Here is a 27461-nt window from a genome sequence, read left to right as displayed (position 1 = left end):
GTAAATGGGAAGATGGAACTTGAGTGATCTCAAGGGACATTAATGAAAGGGTATCACCCTTTCATTGTGAATCTCACGTAGCATTCTTCATTCACATTGCATTTATCCACCATTCACCCTTTCATTGTGAATCTCACGTAGCATTCTTCATTCACATTGCATTCATCCACCATCTCACACACACCTTGCATGTGGGTCGAAAATAGAAACAAGTACTCTCACAAGGGCGCTCTTCCCCATTGGAGGTGTTAGAATTTACCCAACGGAGGGTACACACAACGGAAGACTTATAGTAATGCCCAAGAGCTCACACAGTGTGCGTGTGGGGTGTGGAATCACAAACTTCTTTACTTAATGTGCGTCACATAGATTAGAGGTGTAGACTCATCAATAGACAATGAACCAACCAGATAGAGAAACCACCAAAATATATTTCCGTCCAAAACTATGGACACAATACAAAAGATATAGATCCAGAGTCCCACCAATGGTGTGGTCCTCTGATCTTACCACAAGGTCATTCATCCACCATCTCACACACACCTTGCATGTGGGTCGAAAATAGAAACAAGTACTCTCACAAGGGCGCTCTTTCCCATTAGAGGTGTTAGAATTTACCCAACAGAGGGTACACACAGCGGAAGACTTATAGTAATGCCCAAGAGCTCACACAGTGTGCGTGTGGGGTGTGGAATCACAAACTTCTTTACTTAATGTGCGTCACATAGATTAGATGTGTAGACTCATCAATAGACAATGAACCAGCCAGATAGAGAAACCACCAAAATATATTTCCGTCCAAAACTATGGACACAATACAAAAGATATAGATCCAAAGTCCTACCAATGGTGTGGTCCTCTGATCTTACCACAAGGTCCTTCTCCTATCAGCCAGTTATCTCTAGACTCGAGTCCGTGTGCTCCACCTCGAGCTTCTGTAGACTATCCGTCCAGATCCCTTCCACCTTGCTGTCTTTGCACCAGCCTAGGTGGGCAGCTCTCTCAGCTCTTACTCTGCAGCTCCTTGTGCTCCCTTCACCTCCTGAACATAGGCCCAAGGGAAGCTCCTTTGCTGCTCCTATCTGCTGGCTGTTTGCTGCTGCAAGTGATAATCTCAGCACCTTGCTGCCCTAGAAGACAGCCAAGGTCCAGCCCTTCCTGGCTAAGTCTGCATCCCTTGTTGCACTCTCTCACCTCCTATAGATAGGCCTAGAGAGTAGGCTTCCTGCTGCTCCTTTCTGCCCTGGAACTGCTGGCTGCTGGATGATGAAATGAAGCCAGTGCCTCTCCTTTTATAGGCCTCAAGGCCCTTTCAAATGGACCGACCAGCCAGCCCTAAATGGGCCGACTGGACAGACCTGGTTGGCTGGCCCAACCGACCTGGTTGGCTCAGCCCAACCAGCCCTATATAAGGGCCCTAGCCAGGCCCTTTTGGGCTGCTGCTAGGCTCCCCTTTGCTGCTGCTGGAGACCCTGCTGCAGGCTGTATACCTGCTCATAGACCCCCACTATGCTGCGCGATTTCTTGGCTCCCTGATCTGCCCACACGTGTGCGCCTCAGCTCCGTACTGTTCCGTACTGTTGCTGACATCATCCGTGAGCTCAAGGCCTCTTCTCTTGGGTCCCTACTGCTGTCCTCTGCTCCGCCTTATGCTCCTGCAGATCAGCCAGGTACCCTCCTCTCTTCTTTTGAGCATATCCTGCCCTAGGTCTCCCTCCCCCATGCTCTCCTCATATGGGGGCTTACAGATGGGGAGGTGACCATTCCAACAGGAGGGCCAATCAGCATTCAAATTCTGCATGCATTGCACACATTTGCATTCTCGAAAAGTCTGGTTCTTCACACGTATGCTCAGGTCCTTGATACTTTTTGCTCACATGAAATGCATTATAAATTTTCCAGTGCTCAAGCAATTCCAACCTATAGGCTATTTCTCTCGTAACACAGAAAGGACCATAATACCTAGTAGAAAGCTTGGGATAAACTTTTCTTTGCCCTTTAACTTTCTGAGCCTATCCTTCTCCAATTTTAGAAGCACCCAATCATCCTGTTGAAGGTTAAGTGCTCTCTATGTTTATCTGCAACCCTTTTGTGCTTCTCACGAGTTCTTTCAATTGTTGTTCGGACTTGGCCGAATGCTCTCTCGAGATCTGTGACATACTATTCAGCTGCAAATATTTCATCTTTAGTCCTCATGATGGGTGGTAAAATACTTTCCCATAAATTACGTCAAACAGGGCTTTTCAAGTGGAGTTGTAGACAGTGTTGTTATAAGTAAACCCTACCAATGAGAGGTACTATTCCCACTCTGATTTCTCGTCAGCCATATAACATCTTAGTAAATCAAGCACTGTGAAGTTGGCTATCTCACTTTGGTCATCCATCTAGGGATGACAAGAATCCCGGTGGAATGGACAGTTGAGTTGCCTATTACTTCCACCACTTGGATGGGAGCTTTTTCGAGGACAGCAGTTCCTCTACAGGTGATCGCTATTCGTCCCCATGATATCAAATACAACTCTCCAGATAAGTTGGTCATCTTGGGGTTGTGCTAAAAACACCTTGGTCCTATGGTCTTCCGTACAAGTATGAAATGTGCCTGCTTGCTATCACGGGGACGTAAAAAGTGATGTAAAGTATCTGTGTAACTCAAAACATGCTTAACCCAAGGTTAATCATGGTTAAGTGTAGTAATGGTTTGGCCGTGAGAGACTGGCTAGAGGAAGTGCACGCTTCCTAGAAGTTCCTAGGGGCAAAGTCTAGGTGCACCACTGGGTCCTAGGGGCAAGGCAAAGGCTTTAACAGAGGGGTCTAAAGGTTGGGCCCAAGGACAACCTGCGTTGTCCTTGGTATTTGGGTTAGGACTTTAATGAAGAGGCAAATGGCAAGAAGGACGTGCCATTTGACATGCATGTGTATGCATGCCCTTCCAGTTGGTACAACTGAATCAACAAGTATTTTGCTAATCCCCCCTCCTTCCATCTCTCTCCCCTCACTCTCCTAGAGGGGTTGGACGTCGAGCGAAAACCTCCTGTGTGTTTTTCGTTACACTTTTGCTGCTCCTGCTCTTGTGTGCTGCTGCTCTGGCTGCTTCCCCCTCCCCTTGGCACGTTTTTCAAGGCAGCTTGGCTGCAGACACGCATCTTGACAAGTTGTACAGCTTGCGGCACGAATTTCAAGACATTTTACCTTCTGCACGGATTGTTTGGTGTGGGATTCGAGGCTCTTTGCTGCTGTACAGCCTGTTGGGCACGCATTTCAAGGCTATTGTATGGGCTATGGGGCACGGAGATCGAAGCATCAAATCCTACGGTCAAGGCTTTGGGGTAGATCTGATTACTTGTTGACCTCTACAGCACTTTCTTGCTCACCCTCCACTCTCTACCTTCATTTTCTCTCTTATCCTGATTGCTGGAAGCCACCTGCACCCTGTGGGGAGCCTGGACAGAGGGTAGGTGCGAGGAAGGAGCTCGTCCCTCTACCACAGACAAGGGGAATTTATTTCAAGTTCTGTTTTTCTTTGTTCATTCTTGCTTTGTAGCTTTTTGCAGTGCATGCGTGTTGTTTGTAGTCCTTTCAAGACTCCTACAAGTTCTAGCAAGCACCCAGACTCAAGGGTGTTCATGTGGTAGACCCAAGGACAGTGTGGATGCATGTGATAGCCTTGAGGCTTCTTAAGCTCAGTTTGCCAGTGGTTTGGATGCCTGAATGCCTCTCAATTGGGTCAGAACAGAAGTGGATGCTTGAGTATGAGACAGGGAGTGGGACCCCTGCACCCAATGCTCCCCTTTCGACACGTGGCGCTTTCTACGGTTTCCTACATGGTATCAGAGCTTGCTCTCTAAATCGGACTGTGCACGTTTGTCCCATGCAGCTATTGCATGAACGACACGTGGCGGCGCTCGTCTTTGGCAAACTTTGACTGCTCTGAAGTGTCGTGATTCACAACACATGGCTTAAGTGCGACTTGTCGGCGACAACTGCTCCGCAATAGTTATTGGCCGTCTCGGTCAAAGTGGACTTTGAGTCATGACGGCTTTGGTTTGTCGTACCCATGCATTATGCATTTGTCTCGCATCACCTCTAGTTTGTGGGCTAGTCTTTGATTTGACTAAGCTCACATTTCAAGGTGCTTAGCCCACAGGGGGTGTTAGATATGGGCTAAGCCCCTTGGTATACCCCCTTGTGGTTTCTATGGTGTAATAGATAATGGAGCTTCTTGTGGCACTTGGACACGTGGATTATTGGCATCCCAATCCCATAAGCAATGTGGGAGATTTGGGTGCCTTGAATATATTGGTGGATGAACCCTCTCTCTCTCTCATCCCTCCTGGGACTTTTTGGGGAAGAGAGAGATAGAGAGAGAGAGTGGCTATGAGACAGGGAGTGGGACCCTCGCAATCGGCGCTCCCCTTTCGACATGTGGCAGTTTCTGCGGTTTCCTACAAAGGGTAAGCCTGGCAAAGGCAAGACCAAGAACAAATCTGACGATAGGGCCATTGACAAAGAGAGAGCTGAAATTCAAGAGCCCAAAAGGCTTCCTGTTGGCTCCTTGACACTCTAAAAGCCAGCAAACAAGATGCTCCTCTGCCAGCCCGTACTAGAGCAGCTGTCAAGAAAGAACATGCTAATTCAGTTGCTTCTGCATTGGTTGCTAAAGCATGCAATGAAGAGCCATTATGCCATAAGGATGCCTTTGAAAATGAATGTTGGTTGCAGTCCATACAAGCTGAATTGGATTCCATCCATCAAAATAACACTTGGGAGTTGTGTGACTTGCCTCTAAGCAAGAATGCCATTGGGACTAAGTGGATATACAAGATTAAACAGAAAGTTGATAGTTCAATGGACCGTTACAAAGCTCATCTTGTTGCTAAGGGCTATGCACAGCAACAAGGCATTGACTTTGAGGAGACTTTTTCCCCCACTTCCAGGATCACTACTATCAGGATTGTTATTGCCTTTGCTGCCCACTTTCACTGGGAGGTACATCAGCTTGATATTAAGACAGCTTTTCTTCACAGGCACTTGCAAGAGGAAGTCTATGTTACCCAACCTCCTGGCTTTGAGGTTGCAGGTTCTGGTATGCCGGTTAAAGAAAGCCCTCTATGGATTGAAACAGGCACCCTGGGCTTGGTATTCAAGAATACATGCTCATTTGCTAAGTCTTGGCTTTCAGAACAGCCCTACAAAGGCTACCCTTTACATCCGTAAGACTGGGACAGATTTGCTAATTTTAGTACTCTATGTGGATGACATGCTTGTGACTAGGACACATGCTGAGCAAATTGCAGCTTTTAAGCTTGACTTGCAGAGGAAATTTGCTATGTCTGATCTTGGTCTTTTGCATTGTTATCTGGGCATTCAATTTGCTAGTAGTGAGGGGGGTATTTTGATGTCACAATCCAAGTATATTGGACAGCTTTTGCAGCGTTTTCAGTTTGAGGATTGCAAGCCCATACCCACACCATTAGAGCCTTGTTTTCATTTCTCATCTGCGGATGGCAGTGGTGCATGTGATGTCACTCTCTATCAGCAAGCAGTTGGTTCAGGTTGTTTGATTTATTTATGCCATACCAGACCCGATCTTTAGTATGATATCTCACAGGTGAGCAGATATATGCACAGCCCCTCCACACACGATTGGCAGGCCGTGAAGCGTGTCTTCAAGTATACCTCAAAGGCACACAGCATTTGGGCCTTCTCTATGAGGCCAATTCTTCACTTGTCATGCATGGATTCACTGATAGTGATTGGGCTGACTGTTATGACCCCGTGTGTCACATAGTGGCAACTGTTTCATGCTTGATACTTCATGCATCTCTTAGTTCAGCAAGAAGCAAACCACAGTTGCTACTTCTAGTTGTGAGGCTGAGTATAAAGCAGCTTTTACAGCTACAGTGGTATGTGTCTGGCTCCGGAAGTTACTTACAAATCTTCATGTATGTTAAACTGCTCCTACAATCATCTTCACTGATAGTCAGAGTGCTTTGGCTGTTGCACGGAATCCACTTTTCCATGCTCACACAAAGCATAGGTTCACTATCACTATGTCAGAGAGAGATTATCAGCAGGTGATATTCAGTTGTCTTATGTTCCCACTAAAGACAACTTAACAGATCTTTTTATGAAGGCTCTTCCTTGACCTAAGTTTGAAGATTTCCAGCAAGCTTTGAACTTAGTACCTTTTGTGACTTCCTTTTGTGACTTGATTTGTTATGCTCTATACAATCATAGGTTGCTATATCACTACGAGATGAACATGTGCAACCATGACATTAGCTCTTCAAGTATTCTAAGACGTGTCCAGGATACTTCAGGCCATACCATGGAGGGGGGGTTTGTAGTCCATTCTATGGGCTATCCATAGGTGCCACTCATTACTTGGTATGTGCCTTGTATAGGAAGTTAGAACATTTGGTACCAAAAAGGTCATGTATCAGTTAGTACAATTTGTACCACTATGACACCTATCCTAGGGTTTCATCATATAGGATTAGTTGTACTAATTTCATCATGGCAGCAGTTCAGTACAGCAGCTCGTTTTTGTCTCCATTGCTTCATTTCTTGAACTTCCATTGCTTGCCCTAGCGTGCATCGCCACCCGTCTGTCGTAACCCTTACCCCCTTAGCCCTTAGCTCGTCGGCATAACCCTCAACTCCACCTATCGTAGCCTTATTCTCTGTCTAGCTGCCTAGTAGCACCCGCTACCACGAGGTCAGGTCAAGCAGCGTGTCGGCGCATCAAGGAGGTCACCACCCCTTTTCTCCACCAGTAGCTCCACAAAAAGGTCGGGGGGAGGCAGCTCTTCATCTAACCCCAAGCTAGGCTGAAACCCCTAGTCCAGTTTGGGGTTTAGCTTAGCTAGGGGGTAACAACAGACATGGCTTACAAGGAGTGGCCCAACCTCTCTTCGAAGTCTCCCTTCACCCAACAACTTCGGCTAGCAGGTTAACGATATGCCACAATTCCAGCTATAACACCTCTCCATATGCGCACACATACCTACGAGGAGGTCTGAACCAGCCCATCATTGGGCACCATGAACAGATTTATTATCTACAGCAACAAGTGAGAGATTTAAATATGCAATTAGCGGATACAGTGGTGGCCAGAATGCAAGTCCTTGAAGGACCTAGCAAGCAAGCAGTAATTGACGAGGTAGTTAAAGTCTTGCAAGGCTTCCCGTCCTATCCCTCAGTTAGTACAAACTGTTAAAAAGGAAGTAACTGTAGAGTTTGATGCAAAGGTAAATAAAGCAGACATCCACGAAGTGATCAATGAACATGCACCTAGACACGATAATGCTTTGAAGATCAGAATTGGGAGACTCCCTAAAGGATGGTACAAAGAGGATCTTTTAGTGATACTCTAGCACATGTCAAAGCGGCCATGCCTACTATTGATTGGACAGTGGACAAGGACAAGGATCTTGACGATGAAGATGAAACTAGAGCAACCTGTATCCTACACTCTAAAGGCCATGCTATTATTACGCATAACTCACGAGATCTACAGGCCAAGCTTCTCCGACAATCCTAAAAGTTAAAAGGGACCAAGATATGGATAGCTGAGGAACCTCAATTGAAGAATAAGGCAACGGAATAAGCCAAGGTCAAGGCTGCTAGGCAGGATGGAAAATGGGCAGATATCGTGAAGGTAGAGCAATCATTAAAGAGTTTAAGTCCGAACCGAAAGAACCTCAGTCTTAAATTGATGTATGGCCAATTATGTTTACAAACCCTCCCTAAGCAAATGTACAAGATGAGTTTTTGTTGTCCCATAGACCGATTGGTCTCCCATGGACGTTAATAGACTGACTGTGTGTGTGTGTGTGTGTGTGTGTGTGTGTGTGTGTAGACCACTGCCTACAGATTTCAGAGGAGGGCTTCATCGACCTACCAAAATACATGCGGAACCACCTCCCTTACTCTGTGTGTGTGTGTGTGCACGTGCACGTGGGCATGGGCGTGTGCGTGTGTGTGTAGACCACGGATTTCAAAGGAGGGCTTCATCGACCTACCAGGATACATGCGGAACCACCTCCCCCACTCCCACTCCATGAGGATTTCGATCGTTCCGGGTCTCATCACACCGTCTTCGTATAGAGAGTGGTCAAGTGGAGGGGATACCTAGAGAGGTTCGCCTTTGCACATTGTGCAATTCCCGAGATGATTGAGTCAGAGGAGCATTTCGCTTGGTGTACTATGAGATCAAGGGTCAATTTCACAGCCTTCTAAGAGATGGCTTCAGCTCCATACCCAGCATCTTGTCCTATCCAGACCAAAGATGCTTAGCAGCCTTCATCCATGAGGTCATACGACACACGGAGCCGTTGCTTAGGGCACGTAGGGGAGATCATCACACAGAGCCAGACTCGACCCAGAGTATGATCACCGAATTTTTCCAGCTAGGCCGTACTGAGCAACAAGACCCACGAAGGGGGCGAGGCACAGATCACACTAGGGGACCTTCCCTCCATGCGCACTAGACCAAATGCATGACCCACAGAATTGACAGTGGCACTTGTTCATCGCAGGGCTACGGCCAACAGAATACAAAGGGGTGTACATGTTGACAGCCGCCAAAGTCCTATCACAAGGTTTTTGCCACCACAGCTGCCTCACACATCGACGCCCCCTCCTAGGATTGACACTCTGGTTGGCTTCTTTTTTTTCTTTTTCTTTTTTTCAAAGAGAGGAACCTTCTATTAATGCTTGAAAAACTTCATATAAAACAGCAGCCTCGAAGGTGCTGAGTATGGAGAAAAACCAGGAAAAGGCTGAAAGAAAAACCAGTCGTTCCAGAGAAACCCAGCTCGCTGCCTAGGGAATCTCTGATACTGGGGCTAACAGCCAAGTGGGGGGACTATACAACCTCTCTCCTTTGGAGGACAGCGTTTGGGAGGTGGTAGCCAGCATCACTACGTGGAACATCTGGGTGGCTCGTTGCAGTCTTGTGATGGGTGAGCACCAAGTTCCACCCTCGGCTACCATGGTCGCCATTGGTAGGAATGCATCTGTACTCTACGCTCCACCTGGGAGCGTGGGACTCCAGGCTCTAGAGCGACTATTGAGCAGCGAGCTCGTTTCTGCAAGGCTTGGCCTGCAGTCTTCTACATCTTCACTCCGCGAGGGATTCACTGGGGAGCTAGGCTATCCGGAGGGACTGCCTCATGTCCAATAAGCCCGTGAGGCCTCCCGTAGCCTCTCTGCCTCTGCCCCCCCTCCCCTAGCCTCTCCGCCCCTCCCGTAGCCTCTCCGCCTCTCCCCCCCTCCCGTAGCCTCCCCCCCTCCTGTAGCCTCTCCGCCCCCCCTCCCATAGCCTCTCCGCCCCCCTCTCGTAGCCTCTCTGACCCCCCTCCCGTAGCCTCCCCGCCCCCCCTCCCGTAGTCTCTCCGGCCCCCCTCCCATAGCCTCTCCTAGCTGGGCTGAACCCCAGCCCAACTAGGGGGTTAGCTCAGCCAGGGGGTAACAGGAGATATGGCCAGCAACGCATGGCCCAGCCTACCTTCCTCCTCTTCAAAAACCCCTTCCACTCCAGCAGCCTCCAGTAACAAAGCCAGATACTCCACAGTGGCAGCCAGGACGCCTTCCCCGTATGCACATATATATGAACAAGGTGGTCTTTTTGACCGACAATTCTTGGATATCATGAACAAATTTACTTCCTACAAGATCAAGTGAGAGAGCTGAGGATGCAGCTAACAGATGCCATAGCTAGAATTCAAGTCTTGGAAGGACCTGGTAAGAAGGAAGTCATTGACGAGGTTATAAAGTCATGCAATGCTTCCCCCCCTACCCCCCAACTAGTCTCTGCAGTCAAGAATCTAGTTCATACTGAGATGCAGACAGCCAAGCAAGAAGTGACTGTGGAGTTTGATGCAAAGGTCAACACTGATATTCAAGAAGAGATTAAAGAACATGCAGCTAGAAAGGATAATGCTTTGAAAATCAGAATTGGGGGGCTTCCACATGGATGGTATAAAGAAGATGAATCTTTTAGTGCTACCTTAGCACATGTCCAAACAGCCATGCCTACTGTTGACTAGACAGCAGATGCCGATGACAATCCTGACAACCCAGATGATGACGGTGAAGCTCGAGTAGTTCATATCGGTCAACGTAATGGGCATGCTATCATTACGTTCAACTCACGAGACATACGTATAAAGGTTTTGCGACAATCTCACAAGCTGAAAGAGATGAAGATATGGATAGCCGAGGAACTCACCAAGGCTCAACTAAAGGATGGGAACCCTCCAGATCATGACCCGCATGGAGAGTCTCTAGAGGGACTACACCTGGGGGATAATGGCCTGGTTGACAGAGGGAGGACACGCGTTCCAGATTGATGAGGTCTCCCCAGCTTACCGAATACAAGGTCAGAAAGAAAGAAAGAAAGAAAGAAAGAAAGAAAGTCTATTAACGTCCACGGGAGATCGAGAGGTCTATGGGACAACATGAAAGCCATCTAGTACATCAGCTTAGGGAGGGCGCAGGGCAGCTCCCAAGGAGTGCAAAAGCAGCTCCATTTATTTAGAGAGTACCTATATTGTAGCCTAGATAAAACATACACACATATATATAGTTGGCCTTACATCAGTTTAAGACTAAGAGTCTTTTGGTTTTGATTTAAACTCTCTAATGAGTGCTATCCCGTCCCAGTAGACTGCCCATTTACCATCCTTCCTGGCAGCCCGAACCTTTGCTAATTCCTTTGCCTTACCAGATCCTCGATGCTCTGCGACAGCTCCACAGGCAATGCGGAATCGTCTCCAGGAAACCACCAGAGCAACAATGGCACTACCCCTCCACTTGCATCTCCTCCTAGCCCGTGTAGAAACCTATAGACTTTGTCCAATTGATCCGTGCACCCAAGGCCTCGCAGTAGAGAGCCAAGGCTCCCCTGACTCTCTCCAAGCTCGTTGTGGTGCCCTCAGCGTACAAGGCCGTGTCATCTGCAAACTCAGAGTCAAGCAGTTCCTCTTCCTGACGGATTGGGAGCCTCAACCCTGTGAGACCCGCCACTTGTGATCTCAAATAGTAGTCCAAGGCTTCTGCCACAAAAAGGAAGAGGAAAGAAGCAAGAGGGCAGCCCCGGCGGACCGGGCGCGAGAGAGGAAAGGCCTCGCCCGTATGTCCTCCGATAACCATCTGGCTAGAGCTCCCCGCATAGAGCGCTGAAACTCCTCTGGCCCATCTATCTGAGAAACCCAATCTCTACATACTGCCCTCCAAGAAGGACCACTCCACGCTGTCATAGGCCTTCTCAAGTCCAAGAGAAGAACAGCCAGCAGCTGTGACTCCTCCCTGGACCAATCCACTGCCTCCCAAAAAGCAAAGATGTTGTCCAAGATGCTGCGTTCCTGGACAAACCCCGTCTGTGTGTCGTGGATGATGTCCGTAAGATGGGGCCGTAACCGCAAGCTCAAGACCTTGGCGGGGAATTTGTAAGCGCTATTAAGCACAATGATCGGTCTCCACTGCCGGATGTCGGACCTATCTCCCCCTTTCGAGATCAAACAAATCCAACCCCTGCTCAAGGACTGCAGAAGAGCCCGTGTCAAAAATCTCCTGGCATGCTAGTCGGAAAGGTGTGGAAATGATCTCCGGAAGAAGGCCGGAGTCAAGCCATCTTCGCCAGGACACTTCTGGGTCTGGAGAGCCTTGAGGGCTTCCTAAAGCTCCTCAACCGTAAAGGCACCTCTAGCCTATTGCATAAATCCTGCGAGACCACTGCCGGAACGTGATCCCAAACTACCTCTCGGGCCACTAAACCAGCTGGAGTCATCCTCTCCGTCTGAAAAAGCTGGCTGTAGAAATCTGTGGTCAGGTCTAGTATCCCCTGCGGGTCAATGTACATGATGCCCTGCGGATCCCGAAGATGCTGTAGCTGTGTGCCGTGAAAGGCACCTCTAGCCTGCTGCATAAATCCTGCGAGACCACTGCCGGAACGTGAACCCAAACTACCTCTCAGGCCACTAAACCAGCTAGTCATCCTCACCGTCTCAAAAAGCTGGCTGTAGAAATCTGTGGTCAGGTCTAGTATCTCCTGCGGGTCAATGTACATGATGCCCTGTTGGGGTAAAGGCACATTGCGAACCCTTCATTAAAAGATAGGACACCTATGACTGTCTTAAGACAGTCATAGGGTAAACCTAATCCTAATAAAACACAACTGAGTTTGTGGTGTGGCTCATCACTTCACACCCGCACATCTTGGAGTTCTCTCTCTCTCACTCTCTCCCTCTTGCTCTCATTCCCCCTTGAGGGCCCTTCAACTAGTATCAGAGCCATTCCCCTCCACTCCCTAGCCTACCCACCCCCCTTCCGTACGGACGTACGTCGAGCGCCGTACGGCCGTACGTCATCCGTACAGTCGTACGGAACGCCAACATTGCAGGGCGGCGGCGCATTGGCGAAGGCGGGCTGTAGGGCGACAGCGCGGGCGCGGGCGCGGGCTGTGGCATGGGCACGGGAGCAGCTCGGGCGCGGGCACGGGCGACGACGCGGGTCGCGGGCTGTACAGCAGCTGCTGATAGCTGCAGAACGGAGCTGCATCAGGCAGCTGCACAGCAGCTGCATAGCTGCTAAGCCCTTCGGGCGTCGAGCAGTCTACTCCAAGGGCAACCGTACGGACTGCCGTACAGTCGTACGGACTGCCGTACAGCTGTACGGACGACACCGCCACACTTGCAGGGAGTTACATCAGAGCTGTTTTTTGTTTTTTGTGCAACCGGGAGGTACATTTTTCGCTTTTTTTTCGGGATCTGTGTCAGAAGAAATTTGTTCTCCTTGGATTTGGCTGCTGCACAAGTACAGCAAGTACGAAAGTACAAAAGTTACATTCTTGTTTGGGGAAGAAAGAGAGGTGAAACAGCATTCTGCTCTTCATTCCTCTTGCTTAAGGATCATTTTTTCAGTTCACAGAACTGTGTTATCTTGAAAAGTACAGCAAGTACTTTCATTCATCTTGTGCTTGAGGTGAAGAGAACCACAGTGTGGTTGATTGCACAGTTATTTTGTTCTGGGAAGGTAATGCCTTGATTTTGCAAGAGGACATATGCTTTTACTGGGTTTGAATCTCAGTTCACAGGTGAGCAGATCATAGGGCTTTTACCCGGAAGGTGATGCATTGTATGCCTTGAGGCAGTGTGGTGCCAGAGTGCACACATTTGTCTTGATTTCCGCAGTGTTGAGGTGACATTTTCTTGCAGGTCACATTTCTTGTGCAACACTCAGAGAACTTCAGTTGAGCCACGCTTGGCCAAGGCGCATCGAGTTTACTCGGTCCCTAACTGTCCATCGTTGACAGTGCTCAAAAGGTTCCTCATTGAGTGTTTGTACGTTGGGATCTGTGTATGTCATTTCTACACAGGGCAGTATATGCATTACACTGGTGGATGATTTTGTCAGAGAGATTTTCATATTGCATGCTACCTCAGTGTTGAGGTGTTCTCTACTTGATTCAGGTGTCAGATCAAGGGGCTTTTGCCCAGACTTTGTTTGATAGCACTTGGGTTACCGACAGAGATCTTCAGATGCATTTTCTCCTCTTGGTATAAGGGTGATTGCTTGGGATTTATCCCATTTTCTGTTGCAGGTTTTGTGACAGGCTGAAGTGTCATTTTTTTTTGGGTGTTTGCCAAGTGGTTTCTGCAATTTAACTCAGTGCAATACCTCATCTGAGGTGGGAGAAGTGATCAGTACAGTCAGTACAGCAGTGTTTACAGCAGTGTTTGTGCTTTGTCAGATGATTATGCACTGTTAAGCACTTGTTGAGCAGCTGCAGCAGTCTGAAATTACTGTTTTTTATGCCTCTTTGAGCACGGTACAGTGTGTCAGAAGGTACAGTATTTGCAGGGTCATTTACTGTTTTGCTGCAGATTTTCCTGACAGTAAAAACAGCAAAGTGATCAGTACAGTCAGTACAGCAGTGTTTACAGCAGTGTTTGTGCTTTGTCAGATGATTATGCACTGTTAAGCACTTGTTGAGCAGCTGCAGCAGTCTGAAATTACTGTTTTTTATGCCTCTTTGAGCACGGTATAGTGTGTCAGAAGGTACAGTATTTGCAGGGTCATTTACTGTTTTGCTGCAGATTTTCCTGACAGTAAAAACAGCACCATTGAGAGTGCTTCTGGCTCTTGAATAGAGCAGGTTTTTTCTGAGAAATCAGAATTTTTATTCAGCTTTTTTTTACTTCCAGGGAGTCAGGTACTTTCCTTATCTGATATGGCATCAGGGGGAAGTGATTCTTCGATTCTGAACATAAAGAAACTGGAAGGAGCACACAACTATGCATTATGGGCAGAACAGTGCTTGAATGTACTTCTGTTAAAGAAGATTGCTAAGCCCATAAGGGTGAAGGGTGTCAAGCCATCTGACATGGCAGCTGATGACTGGGAAGAGCTTGATTTGTCTGCGAGGGCAGCTATCATGCTCACTATTTCAGACACTCTTGTGTTCAATGTACAGGCTGAAAAGACCTCTTATGGTCTATGGCAAAGACTAGAAGAATTGTATGCCCAAAAGAGCTCAGCCAGTAAGGTTTATTGGCTGAAGAAGCTGGTCGATCTTCGCATGAAGGAAGGTACAGCTATGACCTCACACTTGAGTGAGTTCAATGCCATCTTTACACAGCTGATTGCACAGGGGTTGAACCTTGATGAGGAGTTCAAGGCTACTTTCTTGCTGTGTACCCTCCCCGAGAGTTGGGACACTTTCAAGACCACCCTGTCAAACTCGAATGTCACTCTTATTTATGCTGATGTAGAGAGCTCTCTCCTTATGGAGGAGATGAGCAGGAAGAATAATGCGGGCAGCAAGTCTTCAAATGCTTTGCAGGTACAGGATAGAGGCAGGACTCAGCAGAAGGGGAGATCTGCTAGTAAGTCCAAATCCCGCAGTCAGTCCCGTGGCAAAAAGGACATTGAATGCTTTTATTGTGGCAAGAAGGGACATGTGAAGTCTGAGTGCTTCAAGTTCATACGGGATCAAAAAGCCAAGAAGGCTGAATCAAAGGATGCAGGAAATGCAAGCAAAGGCAAAGGCAAGGCCAAGGCAGATGACTTGGATGCAGTGAATGTTGCAGCAGAGGATAGTGACAGTGACATACATGATGTTTTATGCTCTTCTGCTGTAATAGCACATGCTTTGGTTATTGATGGCCATGACATGCACACCTGGCTCTTGGATTCAGGTGCCTCTTTTCATGTTACTCCTCATAGGGAGTGGTTTACTTCCTACACAGGTACTCATGGAGTTGTTCATCTTGGAAACAACTATGCATGTCAGATTGCAGGGATTGGCAGTATACAGATAGTATTTCCTGATGGACGCATATTTATGCTTGATGGTGTCCGCCATGTGCCGCAAATCAAGAAAAATCTGATTAGCACTGGCTTATTGGATGACAGTGGTTACCACACCACATTTGGGGATTCCAAATGGGTGATCCAAATGGGTGATTACTGATGGCCAGGCTGTAGTGGCTGAGGGTTTTAAGAGTGATACCTTGTACCCTCTTTATGTTTCCAGTGTGGGTAATCATGTTGTTGCCATAACCGAGCTGCCAAAGGTTTCATTGTGGCATAGCCGGTTGGGACACATGTCTGTTAAAGGAATGCAAGAACTATCACGTTTGGGTTATCTGCCGCCTCTTTCTTTTTCAGATTTGCCTACTTGTGATCATTGTATATTTGGCAAGCATTCTGTGACTCCTCATAAGAGGAGAACTCCCCAGAATAGAGCACCACTTGATCTAGTGCACACTGATTTGTGTGAGATGCCACAGTTATCACTAGGGGGTGCAAAATATTTTATTACTTTCATTGATGATGCCACACGTAAGGTGTGGGTCTATTTCTTGAAGCATAAGGGAGATGCCTTAGATGCTTTCAAGAAGTTTGTTGCTCAGGTTGAGAATCGGACAGGACGCAGGCTGAAATGCCTCAGGTCCGATAATGGGGGTGAGTATTTGTCACATGCTTTTGTGCAGTTTTGCCAAGCTAAGGGCATCAAACAGGAACTCACAGCCCCTCATAATGCATCTCAAAATGGTGCAAGTGAGCGTATGAATCGAACTATTCAGGAGAAGGTTCGATGTATGTTGCCTTATGCTGCATTACCCCATGGCTTTTGGGCAGAAGCCGTGCAAACAGCAGTTCACATTATTAACAGGTCGCCAAACAAGGCTTTGGAGTTGAAAGTGCCAGAAGAGGTGTGGTCTGGCAAGCCACCTTCATATAAGCACTTACGTGTATTTGGCTGCGAGTGCTTTGCTCATGTACGCAAAGAACTACACACCAAACTGGATCCAAAGTCTATCAGATGCATCTTTATGGGTTATGGTGACGAAGGTGAAATGGGGTACAGGTTATGGGATCCCGTTAAACGGAAGATTATACGCAGCAATGATGTCATCTTTAAGGAGGATAGTGTACACAAGGAACCCGTGCAACCTGTGGAATACAGGAGGGTTATTTATGATGATGTTGGACAGCAAAGAATGCCCATTTATATGCAGCAGCAGGCTGCTGCAGATCACCCTGTTCAAGAGGGTATACAGGCTGAAAATCAGCCAGATAATTTTGCCAATGATGCACCACTGGATATGCCAGTAGATGGGGCTGTAGAACAGCCAGATATGGTGGTACAGCCACCTGTCATACATGAAGAACAGGCTGGACAGCAGCCTAATCCGGAACATTTTGTTAGGAGGAGCTCCCGTGTACAACGGCCTCCTGCCAGGTTTGTTCCAGGAGCCAATAATGTGGCTGATTTTATCATGCTGACAGATTGTGGTGAGCCTTCCAGCTTCAAGGAAGCTATGGGAAGAACGGAGAAAAAGAAGTGGGAGAAAGCCATGCAGTCAGAAATGGACTCCCTACTTCAGAATGATACATGGGACTTGGTGCAGTTACCTGCAGGCAGAAAAGTTTTGCCATGCAAGTGGGTTTACAAAGTCAAAGTGGATTCAAATGCTTTACCGAGGTATAAGGCCAGATTGGTTGCCAAGGGATTTAAGCAGGAGAAGGGCATTGACTTTGATGAGATCTTTTCCCCTGTAGTCAAGATGACTACTTTGAGAGCAGTGTTAGCTCTTGTTGCTCATGACGACATGGATTTATGTCAGATGGATGTGAAGACAGCCTTTCTTCACGGAGATCTCCATGATGAGATCTATATGAGTCAGCCAGAGGGATATGCTGTTAAAGGGAAAGAGCAGCTTGTGTGTAAGCTCAAGAGGAGCTTGTATGGACTCAAGCAGGCGCCAAGGGAATGGTACAAGAAGTTTGATGCCTTCATGCAGTCCCAAGGGTATCATAGGTGTGAGACCGATCATTGCTTGTACACCAAACGGGCAAAGGATGGCAGTCTGATGCTACTCATTCTATATGTGGATGACATGCTTATTGCCAGTAAATCTCAGCATGAGATTAGTGCTTTGAAGAAACAACTGCATAAGTCTTTTGACATGAAAGACTTGGGTGATGCAAATCATATTCTTGGCATGCGGATTACTCGTGACAGGTCCAAGGGACTTTTGTTTCTGTCACAGAAAGAGTACATTGACAAAGTACTGCAGAGGTTTAAAATGGAGGGGGGGAAGTCTATTAGTACCCCGTTGCCTCCACATTTAAAACTCAGCAGTAAGGACAGCCCCAAATCAGATTATGATAAGGCTGAAATGGCCAAGGTTCCGTATGCATCTGCAGTTGGTTCTTTGATGTATGCCATGGTTGCCACTCGTCCGGATATTGCTTTTGCGGTGGGAGTCATCAGCAGGTATATGGCAAATCCAGGCAAGCGGCACTGGGAAGCAGTGAAAGGTGTCTTGAGGTATCTCAAGGGTACCAAAGACTTGTGCATATGCTATGGTAGGCAAGATGCATTGGTGCATGGTTTTACAGATTCAGACTATGCAGGCAATGCAGATAACCGGAAGTCTACTACCGGTTATATTTTCACATTTGCAGGAGGTGCTATATCATGGGTGTCTCGGTTGCAGAAATGCGTTGCACTGTCAACCACAGAAGCTGAATATGTTGCAGCCACTGAGGCCTGCAAGGAAGCAATATGGCTTACTCGGCTGGTGGGAGATTTGGGCATTACAGGAGATATGCCAGTTTTGCATTGTGATAGTCAGAGTGCTATCATGTTGGCAAAGAATCCGGTCTTTCATCAAAAGACCAAGCACATAGAAGTGAAATATCATTTCATCAGGGAGGTACTGGAAGACAAGCGACTTGAGCTTGTGAAAGTGCATACTGATGATAATCCTGCAGATTTGCTCACTAAGAGCTTGCCTACAGAGCGGTTTGCACATTGCCGCCACATCATGGGATTAGGATGAGACCATTCTTATTTTATGGTCTTGTATACAGTAACTGTATATTGCTGTAATTTTTATTCTTTTCTCCCCTTTAGGCACATTGGCCTTTAGGTGGGAGGTTGTTGGGGTAAAGGCACATTGCCAACCCTTCATTAAAAGATAGGACACCTATGACTGTCTTAAGACAGTCATAGGGTAAACCTAATCCTAATAAAACACAACTGAGTTTGTGGTGTGGCTCATCACTTCACACCCGCACATCTTGGAGTTCTCTCTCTCTCACTCTCTCCCTCTTGCTCTCATTCCCCCTTGAGGGCTCTTCATGCCCTACGGATCCCGGAGACGCTATAGCTCTGTGCCTGCCGAGCGAGGCCCAGTGATCTGAAAGACCTTGTCCCCTGTTGTATCCACAAAGCCCGGCACAAGTGATAAGAGAACTCAGCCCGCCGGATCTCCGTATCCTGAAGCTCAAGGCGAGCGCTCTCGAGCCTGTCTCTAAGCCACTGGAAACCTGGGTCCTGCTCCCTGAGCGAGGTCCCTCCTCAAAGCCCACTCACGATCCTGAAGCATCTTCCTCCGCCTAAGGGCGTGAGCCTATAGCTCCTCACCATTCCTCTGAATCACATCAGCCACCCACGAAGCCCAGCCCTCGCTCGGTATCATCTCTGAGTGCTCACAAATCTCCGCCATGGCCTGCTGGATGTCCTCATCCTACAGGAGGTGTCACCACAATGTAAATATCCTAAGTCAAAGCATAGTTGACCATTTATTTGATCATAATTAAAGAGTTTTATATGTGTTAATTATGGTCAAAGAGTTATTTTAATGGTCAAAGGATTGACTACGGTCAAAGATACTTGACTCTAGTCAAGTAAACCTGACTTCGGTCAAGGAGACTTGGTTTATTACCAAGAGGGTTAATTGCAGTTAACCAGAGAACCACAGAGCTGACTACGGTCAGAGAGTGTTGACTTCGGTCAACAAGACTTGGCATGCGCCAAGAGGGTTAACCCTGATTAACCAAGATGTGCCAACTTCGGTTGGAGAGACTTGGCTATAATTAAGGCGCCTTGACCTTTGGTCAAAGCTCTTTAATTATAATCAAGAGTGTTGACTCCGGTCAACCAGAGAATATATATATTTATTTGTATATATATTTGTTTAGATGTGCACATGTGTTCAGTGGGGATGCCCACCGTGACTAGGATTAGTCCACAGTGTATTATTTGCATGCAAAGCGCTAACAATTAATGGGTACCATGGTGGTGCGCTTTAATTAATTGTTGCAGGTACTAGGAAGGATTATTTTTCCTAAGCGTAATGGGAGCCTGACAAGCATCTAGGAGGCAGTTCGTGTGACCGAGAGCTTTGAAGACTCCAGAATGGCCCTTAGTGGCATGTAATAGGATTTAGTCTAGATTTTAGACAAGTGGCATGTTGCCAATTTGAAGGGAGCTTGAAGCTCTTGTAAGAAAATGGATTATTCACGTTTTGTAATGAAGATTTACGAGATAGCTCTACGCTGAACTTCTGTAACAAATTTTCTTGAATGAATAAAGACCTTCGGGGGGGTCCAGCCCGACGATTTGTCCTGGGCCCTAGTGCATCTTCAGAGAGAGGGAGTGAGGGAGAGCTTTTGAGAGCATAAATCCTGTCGTTTAAGAGTGGTGATAGCTGTCTTTCACCATCAGTCTGGTTTTAGGAGGTCCTCTGGGATGCGGACCTCCTTCTAGGGGAGACCTCGGCGGGTCTACTCTAAGTGAAGTACTACGGGAGAGTGATCTGACATCGTGGTACTTTTCAAAATCCCGATAGAGCCGCCTTTGTGCAGTGCCCAATCCCAACGTAGAAACGGTCTAGTCTCTCAAGCAGTCCATCATGTCTCCTCTATCCAAAAGAGAATAGAAGGCTGGCAGGTATCTTGCTGAAATCTAGCTCTCGCCACGGGTCTCTGCCATTGATCATGAAAATAAACTGCTCCGATGAAAATAAACTACTCCCAGGTGCTACGCTTTCCTGCAGGCATCTCAACCAATGAGGCGCCGCCCTGCTTGTCTTTCCCAAACTCCAGGTTTTTGAAGTCTCCTCCAATAATCCAGGAGTCTATGTCCGAAAGACTCCTCCAAAAGGCCGGGCAGTGTTGTCTGCACGCTGGGGCGTACACGTTCAGGATCCCAATCTTGGACTCTCCCGACCTGACTCCCATCCAAACTGCCCGTCCAAGGATAAGCTCACCCTGGTCGTAGACCTCTGGAGCCAAAGTCTGTGAAACCGAGATGCAAACCCCTCCGCTCCGTCCTACTGAAGAGACCACTCCTTCGGACCTCTCCCTGGGAGAAGGTGGTGACGTCGTCTGATGTCTGCTGCTGAAAACATATGCTCCTAAATCAAAAGGATATCCACAAACTGTCCTACAACGGCCCTCTGCAACTCTTGCTGGAGTATCAGGTATTGCAGCTGACTACAAGCACGGTCGTGGAGCCCGTGCGCATTCCAACTCACTATGGTCCAGCTCATGGGGACGGGGGTGCATCAAACAAGGCTCTCATGTGCGTGGGTGCCTGTTCCAAAAAGACTACCTTAAGTGACTTTGCCGGGGATTTTGAGAACGAATAGTCCGTGTCTGTGCGACGACGTACTAGGGTGGATACCGGCTCAATGTCGATCTTGCGTACCCACTTCATCATGAAGGAGACTTCCACCCCGAACTGCTCTGCACACTTCTAGAGGGGCGGCAATCTCATAACTTCTGCCGCCAAACCACATAACAGCTCCTCTCATGAGAAGCTCAACTGGAAATTCACCTCCGTCCCATGGGCGTACCAAAGGTCCAGTCCCTGTGCTCCCATCCACTCATCCATCATGCGCTTTATCTGGTTTCCCATAATAGCATGAAACACCTCTAGGATCCACTTCTACAACCCTGTGGAGGCAAACTGAAAGCTCCAAATGGGGTGTGTCTGAGAGCCCACTGCACTGATCAAACCCCCCTGCCGTGGCCGCAGGATCATAAGCGTTACCTCCAACGGTAGAGGATAGGAATCCGGGATCTCCAGGTAGTTCTAGGGTCCCAACCTCCAGAAGTCCCACGATAATGGGCGCCCAGGGTGGGGGGCGGCTGACCTAGAGGACGAGCCCCGTCCCTCTGCCTCCCTCCTTGGATGGGCCTGATGCTACGGTGAGGAAGCACAAGGGGACGTCTTACCCTTGCCTGCTGGCAGGGTGTCGAAGCCTAGGAGGAGGGGGAAGCTGAGGAACCTACTCCGGAGGTGGAGAGGAGGACTGCGGAGGCAGGAGGAGGTGGGGGGACGGAGGGAAGGGGGCAGGTGGTGAGAGTGATCACATCGAGGGGGGAGGAGGGAGCCCACGGGGGGGGGGGGAGTGGAGAGGAAAGAGGGGAGGGGAAGGGGGCAATTCTAAGGCTTCCTCTGCTGCTCAAGCTCGTCGGGGCTCTAGATCCGCTTCCTCCTCAACCGCAGTCTGACTATTGTCCGCTAACGCCACATCAAGAACTCGATGATGGTGCGAGAATGGATGCAGACTCTAAACCTCTGCTATGTGAGGAACATCTAGATGGGCGGTGGCCCCTTCCGCTGAGGGGGGTCAATGCCCACTCAAGGGCTCCTGCTGCTACTGCTCCTCCTCAGGTGCCTTGTGGACCAACTTGTCTCTCTCTCTGCGTTTGGCCCTCTGCCTGCGGCGCTTGCGAGCTTGCTTGCTTGGTTTCTTTTTCTTTTTAACCTAGGGAGTATGAGACTCCTGTTGCTTCTGTCTGAGGGAACACGAGACTCTAGTCTGTTGGCTCTGCCTGCTCTGCGGGGAGGGGGAGGAGGCGCTCAAGGGTGACCCCGAGGACAATCTCTGGCGATGTGACCCATCTGTCTCCACCGAAGACACTGGCCTGGCAGCCCAAAAATCTCCACACGCTGGCGAAGTGTGTCCCCCTCGAGAGTCTCAAGGAGAATCAACTCTAGGAGGGACTCTGGGCTCTCAACCACCAGTCTGATTCTGGGGACTCTATCATCTGCTACAACTGAGGCGATCGACTCTGGTGAGGACTCGAGCACAATGCCGAATGCCCAACCAATGGAGGGGAGAATGGCTCTATACTCCTTGGGGAGCCCTGGGAAGCGGAGCATAACTGGAAAACGGGGAACATGGTGAGTCATGTCCATGTCCTCCACTGTAAACCCATGATACCAGGGAAAGAGGTAAACTAGGAGCGGGCCAAGGAGGATGGGGCTCTGCTCCACGCGTGTCAAGGTAGTGTCGAGGAAGCTCAGTTGGATGTGGAAAACGCCTCTTCCATTGATGGTGCCTCCTGGAATGTGGTCGCCCTCTAATGCCAAGCTCACCTGTATCCACTCTCGCACTTGTCTCCGTGTAGGCGTGAGGCCCACAATTCTACCCATGAGCGCCTTGTTCTGAAGGGACTAAACTGCCTGTTGTACCTATTGCTTGTCAGCTGGGGAAGAACATTAACGGCTGTGGGAGTCGAGGGTGCTGCCATAGAGCTCTGGCCAGACCAAGGGTCACCACCAAGATTTTCTTTCGCCTGAACAAGCACAAATGCTCCCACTACAGGGAGGAAGAGGAGAGAAAAGGAAAAGGAAAAGGAAAAAGAGCGTCCGAGAGGGGAGGCAGAGGCGAGGTGAAGAGGCGGAGGAGAGAGGTGGAGGAGGCGGGAGGGGAGGTAGAAGGGAGAAGGGGAAGGAGAGAGGAAGGAGAGGAGAAGAGGATGAAGTGGAGGAATGGAAGGGGGAGCGCCTGCCGAGGGAGGAGGCGGAAGAGGAAGGGGGGAAGCGGAGGAGAAGGATGGAGGGGGGAGGCGGAATGGCAGGGGGAGGCGCTCGGGCGGGAGAGGCAGGGAGCAGCGGGAGGTGCAAAGTGGGCAGGGTAGGAGGCGAGAGGGCGGGAGGGGAGGAGCGGGGGTGGAGGAGCAGCAAGGGGGCGGGAGAGCGAGAAGAAGGCGGAGGAGGCAGGGCAGAGCAGAGGCTGAGGGAAGGGTGAGGTGGAAGGGAGGCGAGAAGGAGCGGAGGGCAGCGAGCAGTGGGCAGCAGGCCGCCGCGGGCGGGGGGGCGAGCTCACCGAGCAGCTCCGAGCTCAGATCTCTGCCAAGGCATTTATGTTGATGCTAGTGCTAATAACATAAGCCTTGAATAAGTTCTGGCAGTACAAACTCAGCTCCGAGCTCAAATCTCTGCCAAGGCATTTATGTTGATGCTAGTGCTAATAACATAAGCCTTGAATAAGTTCTGGCAGTACAAACTCAGCTCCAAGGCCGCAAAAGCCAGTGCTGTTGCTCGTGACAAACCTAGGATCATGGATTGTCTCTGGTTGGCTTCCACTCAGAGAGTTCTCCGATGCCGTTTTGGGCAGGATTATGGTTTTCTTTTGTATTCATCTTGGGTGTTGATGCCTGTTTAGCGGCTGCAGCCATTGGCTCATTGTATCAGCTTTTTCTCGGTCTCATTGACCCTTTTTGGTCTTCTGAAGACTTTAATAGACTGGAAAATTCGAAATATATTGTTTGATGCATATGTAGTGCAGACAGTATTATATGGAGTGGAAGTATGGGGAGGCAGCATTTCAGCCTCTACATGGAATGATATTGAGAAAATGCAAAAAGCTTTCCTAAGGAGACACCTTGGTGTCAAACCCACTACTCCATACTCAATACTTCTGTTGGAAACGGGAAGGAGACCGATTGAATTTCATGCATTGATCAGAGTTATGCAATACCTAATAGAGGTGCAGCAAATGCAACCTGATAGGCTGCCTCATAAAGCATGGAATGCCAGCACAAAGCTTCAAAAGAACTACAAAAGTAAGGTCGTCTGCACAGGATGGGCAACCGGCATAAGAAAATGGTTCAGCAGATGGAAAGTGGAAGCATATTTGATCATGCCGCCTGAAAAGGTCAACATGCAAGAGTTTCAACTATCTTTACTGAGCACTTTGCGGAATCACTGGTTGACAAGTGAAAAGAGGGTAAAGCTGGAATATTACCAAGACAACATAAATCCCACATGTTGGTCTACATACATGTCCATAGAGACTCATGCTCAGTCTTATATTAGCACACCTATCCCCCTTCTATATCGCAGAAACATCGCTAGGTTCCGTACCAGAACTCATACATTTGCCATTGAGCAGGGAGCTTGGATACACCAGCCTAGACATGCTAGAGTCTGTACCCTTTGTGACATGCAGACAGTTGAGACAAAGGCACATGTAGCTCTACAGTGCCCCCGATATGCACATATCACGGAGGGCTACCAGCAGATACTGGGGGACTCCACTCAGTTGACATCAGTTCTCTCCACTGCCTCTCCGGCAGCATTGGGATCTTTTGTCACTCGTCTTTTTACCTGTCGTCAGGAACCCATAGACTCCTGACCCCTCTCCTTGAGGAGACTCTTTTTACATTGTATCGAGACGGGTCCCATGGGTCATTTTTGGCCCCCCGAGGACGCTAATAAATTCTACTTCTACTTCTCTCTCTCTGGAACATATAGTCAAAGTTCTTCCAAATCTCAATCAAGTTGGAAAGACTTTATAATGCTTGTCCAAAAGTAACTTCAAAAGTGTGGTTTCATTAAATATTGAATCATAAGAGCTTCAAATCTCATTATTTTCATTTACCTATACTCATTATAATCCAAGATGTGCACACATTTTTAGGTTCAACAAATAAATGCATACTTAGACCTTCAGTATGTTTGAGAACTTTGTCTTCATTAGTGTACTGTGCTCTTCTCCTTGAAACTTTCCTCAAACAAATTTACTACTACAAAATACTTTGAAATCTGTTTTGAATAGATCCACATAACAATAATAGAGAGTAAGGGAATATATGTTCAAAATTCATCCAAATCTCTATCCCCTCTCTATCAAAATGAAAAGAGATTATAATATTTGTACCAAATACACATCAAAAGTGAGGATTCTCTGCAAAGCTCCTTATTCTCACTATCCTTCAATAGCCCTAATTTTTATTTTTGTCTTTTTAACTAACCAAAAGACACCCTCTTGTTCACATAAACAAACACATTTCCAATGTCAAGCTTCAAAAGTCATATCTTTAAATCCCGTCTTGATAGAATACGACTACATATAAGTTCAATATTTGTATATTATCACATTAATAAAAGCTTGCAAATTTCACACTTTGGAAATACAAACTAAATGCCACACAAAGCCAAAATCCAATATTATACCTTCAGCCATTTAAGTCGAAAGTTCCGTCCATAGTGGGCTGTCCCATGAGCATACTTCCAACCTCCACCGCCAACAATGACTCCAATCTTTGACATCATCCTAGCGCATCCCTACCATCAATAACTCTAATTCTGAGAGGCAAAATCATAATCAAACCTCTCATACCATACAACAGACCTATCGATGATGAAGTTTTCCTCATACAAGTAATAACCTGAAAATGCCGTGTTTCATTGACTGAAAATATAAGGATGATATTGTCACATGAATCAAATGCGCCATTAAGCTTGGCTTCATTGTTGCGATGTGTCGCCCACATTCCTCGCATAACAGACAATTCCAGATTCTCACGATTGCTGCTCTTCACAATAAAGTATCTGCCAAACTCCAAATGTTAAAGGGCCCATTCAAACCATGATTCAATGCATCTACGGATAAAGTCCCACAATAAAGCATTATTAAAAAAACTATTACAAAAGAAATCTAAGTACACTTCAATATCATCAAAATCAAACATTTAACTCATTCTACAAGTTTGAATTCAAGCCTGCATATGGTCATACCCCCACCAATGACTCGATACATTCCACCTCAAGGACCACAGGAGAATATACCAAGGGGAACAAGAAACGGGGGTGACACAATGCATAATATGCATTTCTTAGATTGAGGTCAAAAAGATGAGAGTGGAGCTTGCACCAACACAAAAACTGGAGCATGGAGGTCAAACTAGAGCTCGTGTGCGTTAATGCAAAAGAATCATTGTTGCGTTACCACATTTGGGCATTCTAATTCCAAGGAATTCAATTCCTCTTTGGGGACTGCTTCTTGTAATATAAACATACATGGATCTCACTAAAAGAAAAGTGCAAGGCTTTATCATGATCATGATGACTGAAGTGCTTTGATAACATAAGTAATTGTCATTCTCAAACACAACTGTATAGTGAAGTGATTTAGCTTTGCATGATTTTATGATATCATCCACAAGGTGTAGATGTTGCGATGCAATTAGACTCCTGTCATGCCAACCATCACTTCAAGGGTATTCCATATTGACAGTCTCAACATACCCTTTATACAAATGTCATCATGTGGGTGTCTATTATAAGTCTCACCTTGCAACTACAATTTTACATTTCAAACAGAGTAACATACAAAAAGAGTGATGTAGATTTACACAAATGTCATGATGTGGGTGTTTGTTATAAGTCCCACCTTGCAACTACAATTTTACATTTAAGACACACAGTAACATACAAAAAGAGTGATGCCGATTCTCTTACCACATGTTGGAAAATGTAATGACCCTAAGGCCATAGCATCATCAATTAGAATGTGTAATGACCCTAAGGTTATAGCATCAGCAATTAGAATAATGGGGTTGGGTCCAAGTAATGGACCCTTTAAAAGGGGTCAATCTACACTTGATGACTATCCCCAACATATGGCTGCCTTTAAGTCAAGGACACCCCTAGGTGAGTCTATATATATAAGATCAGGCCTATGCCTTGTCTAGCCTAACACTTGGACTAGTAGACTCCCTTGGTATGGGACACAGGATTGTGGACATGGAGGCAGGCTAACCTCAATCTCAAAGAGTGATCCTTTATATTGGATCTACGGCTAGATGGTGAGCTCCCCAATATGGTCTTGCTAATCCATGATGGTTTGGCAAGTATTAGCTTCACAATAGAACTTGGACTACACCTAGGCTTGGACTTCGCTACCGTTCAATACCTATTTCCCTTGGGGTCATAGCATGATCCAGCAATTATGACTATCCCCAATGTACAAGTGCCCTTAAGTTAGGTAGATCACTAGGTGAGTCTATATATGAGAGCTAAGGGCTCATTTGTAGGGATTCCTTAGGACACCACGACCTAGAGCAAGTCTATTTCT

At 47.4% G+C, this 27461-nt stretch overlaps 1 protein-coding gene across 1 annotated transcript in view; it reads right to left on the bottom strand.

Moving 5' to 3' along the window:
* LOC147896475 (30-kDa cleavage and polyadenylation specificity factor 30-like) overlaps positions 1–27461 on the bottom strand; it is a 39745-nt gene that overhangs the window by 7116 nt on the left and 5168 nt on the right. The window contains exons 3-4 of the mRNA XM_087381290.1: positions 25774–25936; positions 25559–25669 (exon numbers count right to left, since the gene is read on the bottom strand). Coding sequence (XP_087237416.1) covers positions 25559–25669; positions 25774–25936 — 274 coding nt within the window. The remainder of the gene's footprint in view (positions 1–25558; positions 25670–25773; positions 25937–27461) is intronic.

Source organism: Dipteris shenzhenensis, chromosome 11, assembly GCF_047967505.1.
Source record: "Dipteris shenzhenensis isolate YYH24624 ecotype China chromosome 11, Dip_SZ_1.0, whole genome shotgun sequence".
NCBI classification, from domain to species: Eukaryota; Viridiplantae; Streptophyta; class Polypodiopsida; order Gleicheniales; family Dipteridaceae; genus Dipteris; species Dipteris shenzhenensis.
Note: the sequence above shows the minus strand (reverse complement) of the source record. Positions and strands in the feature narration are given on the sequence as shown.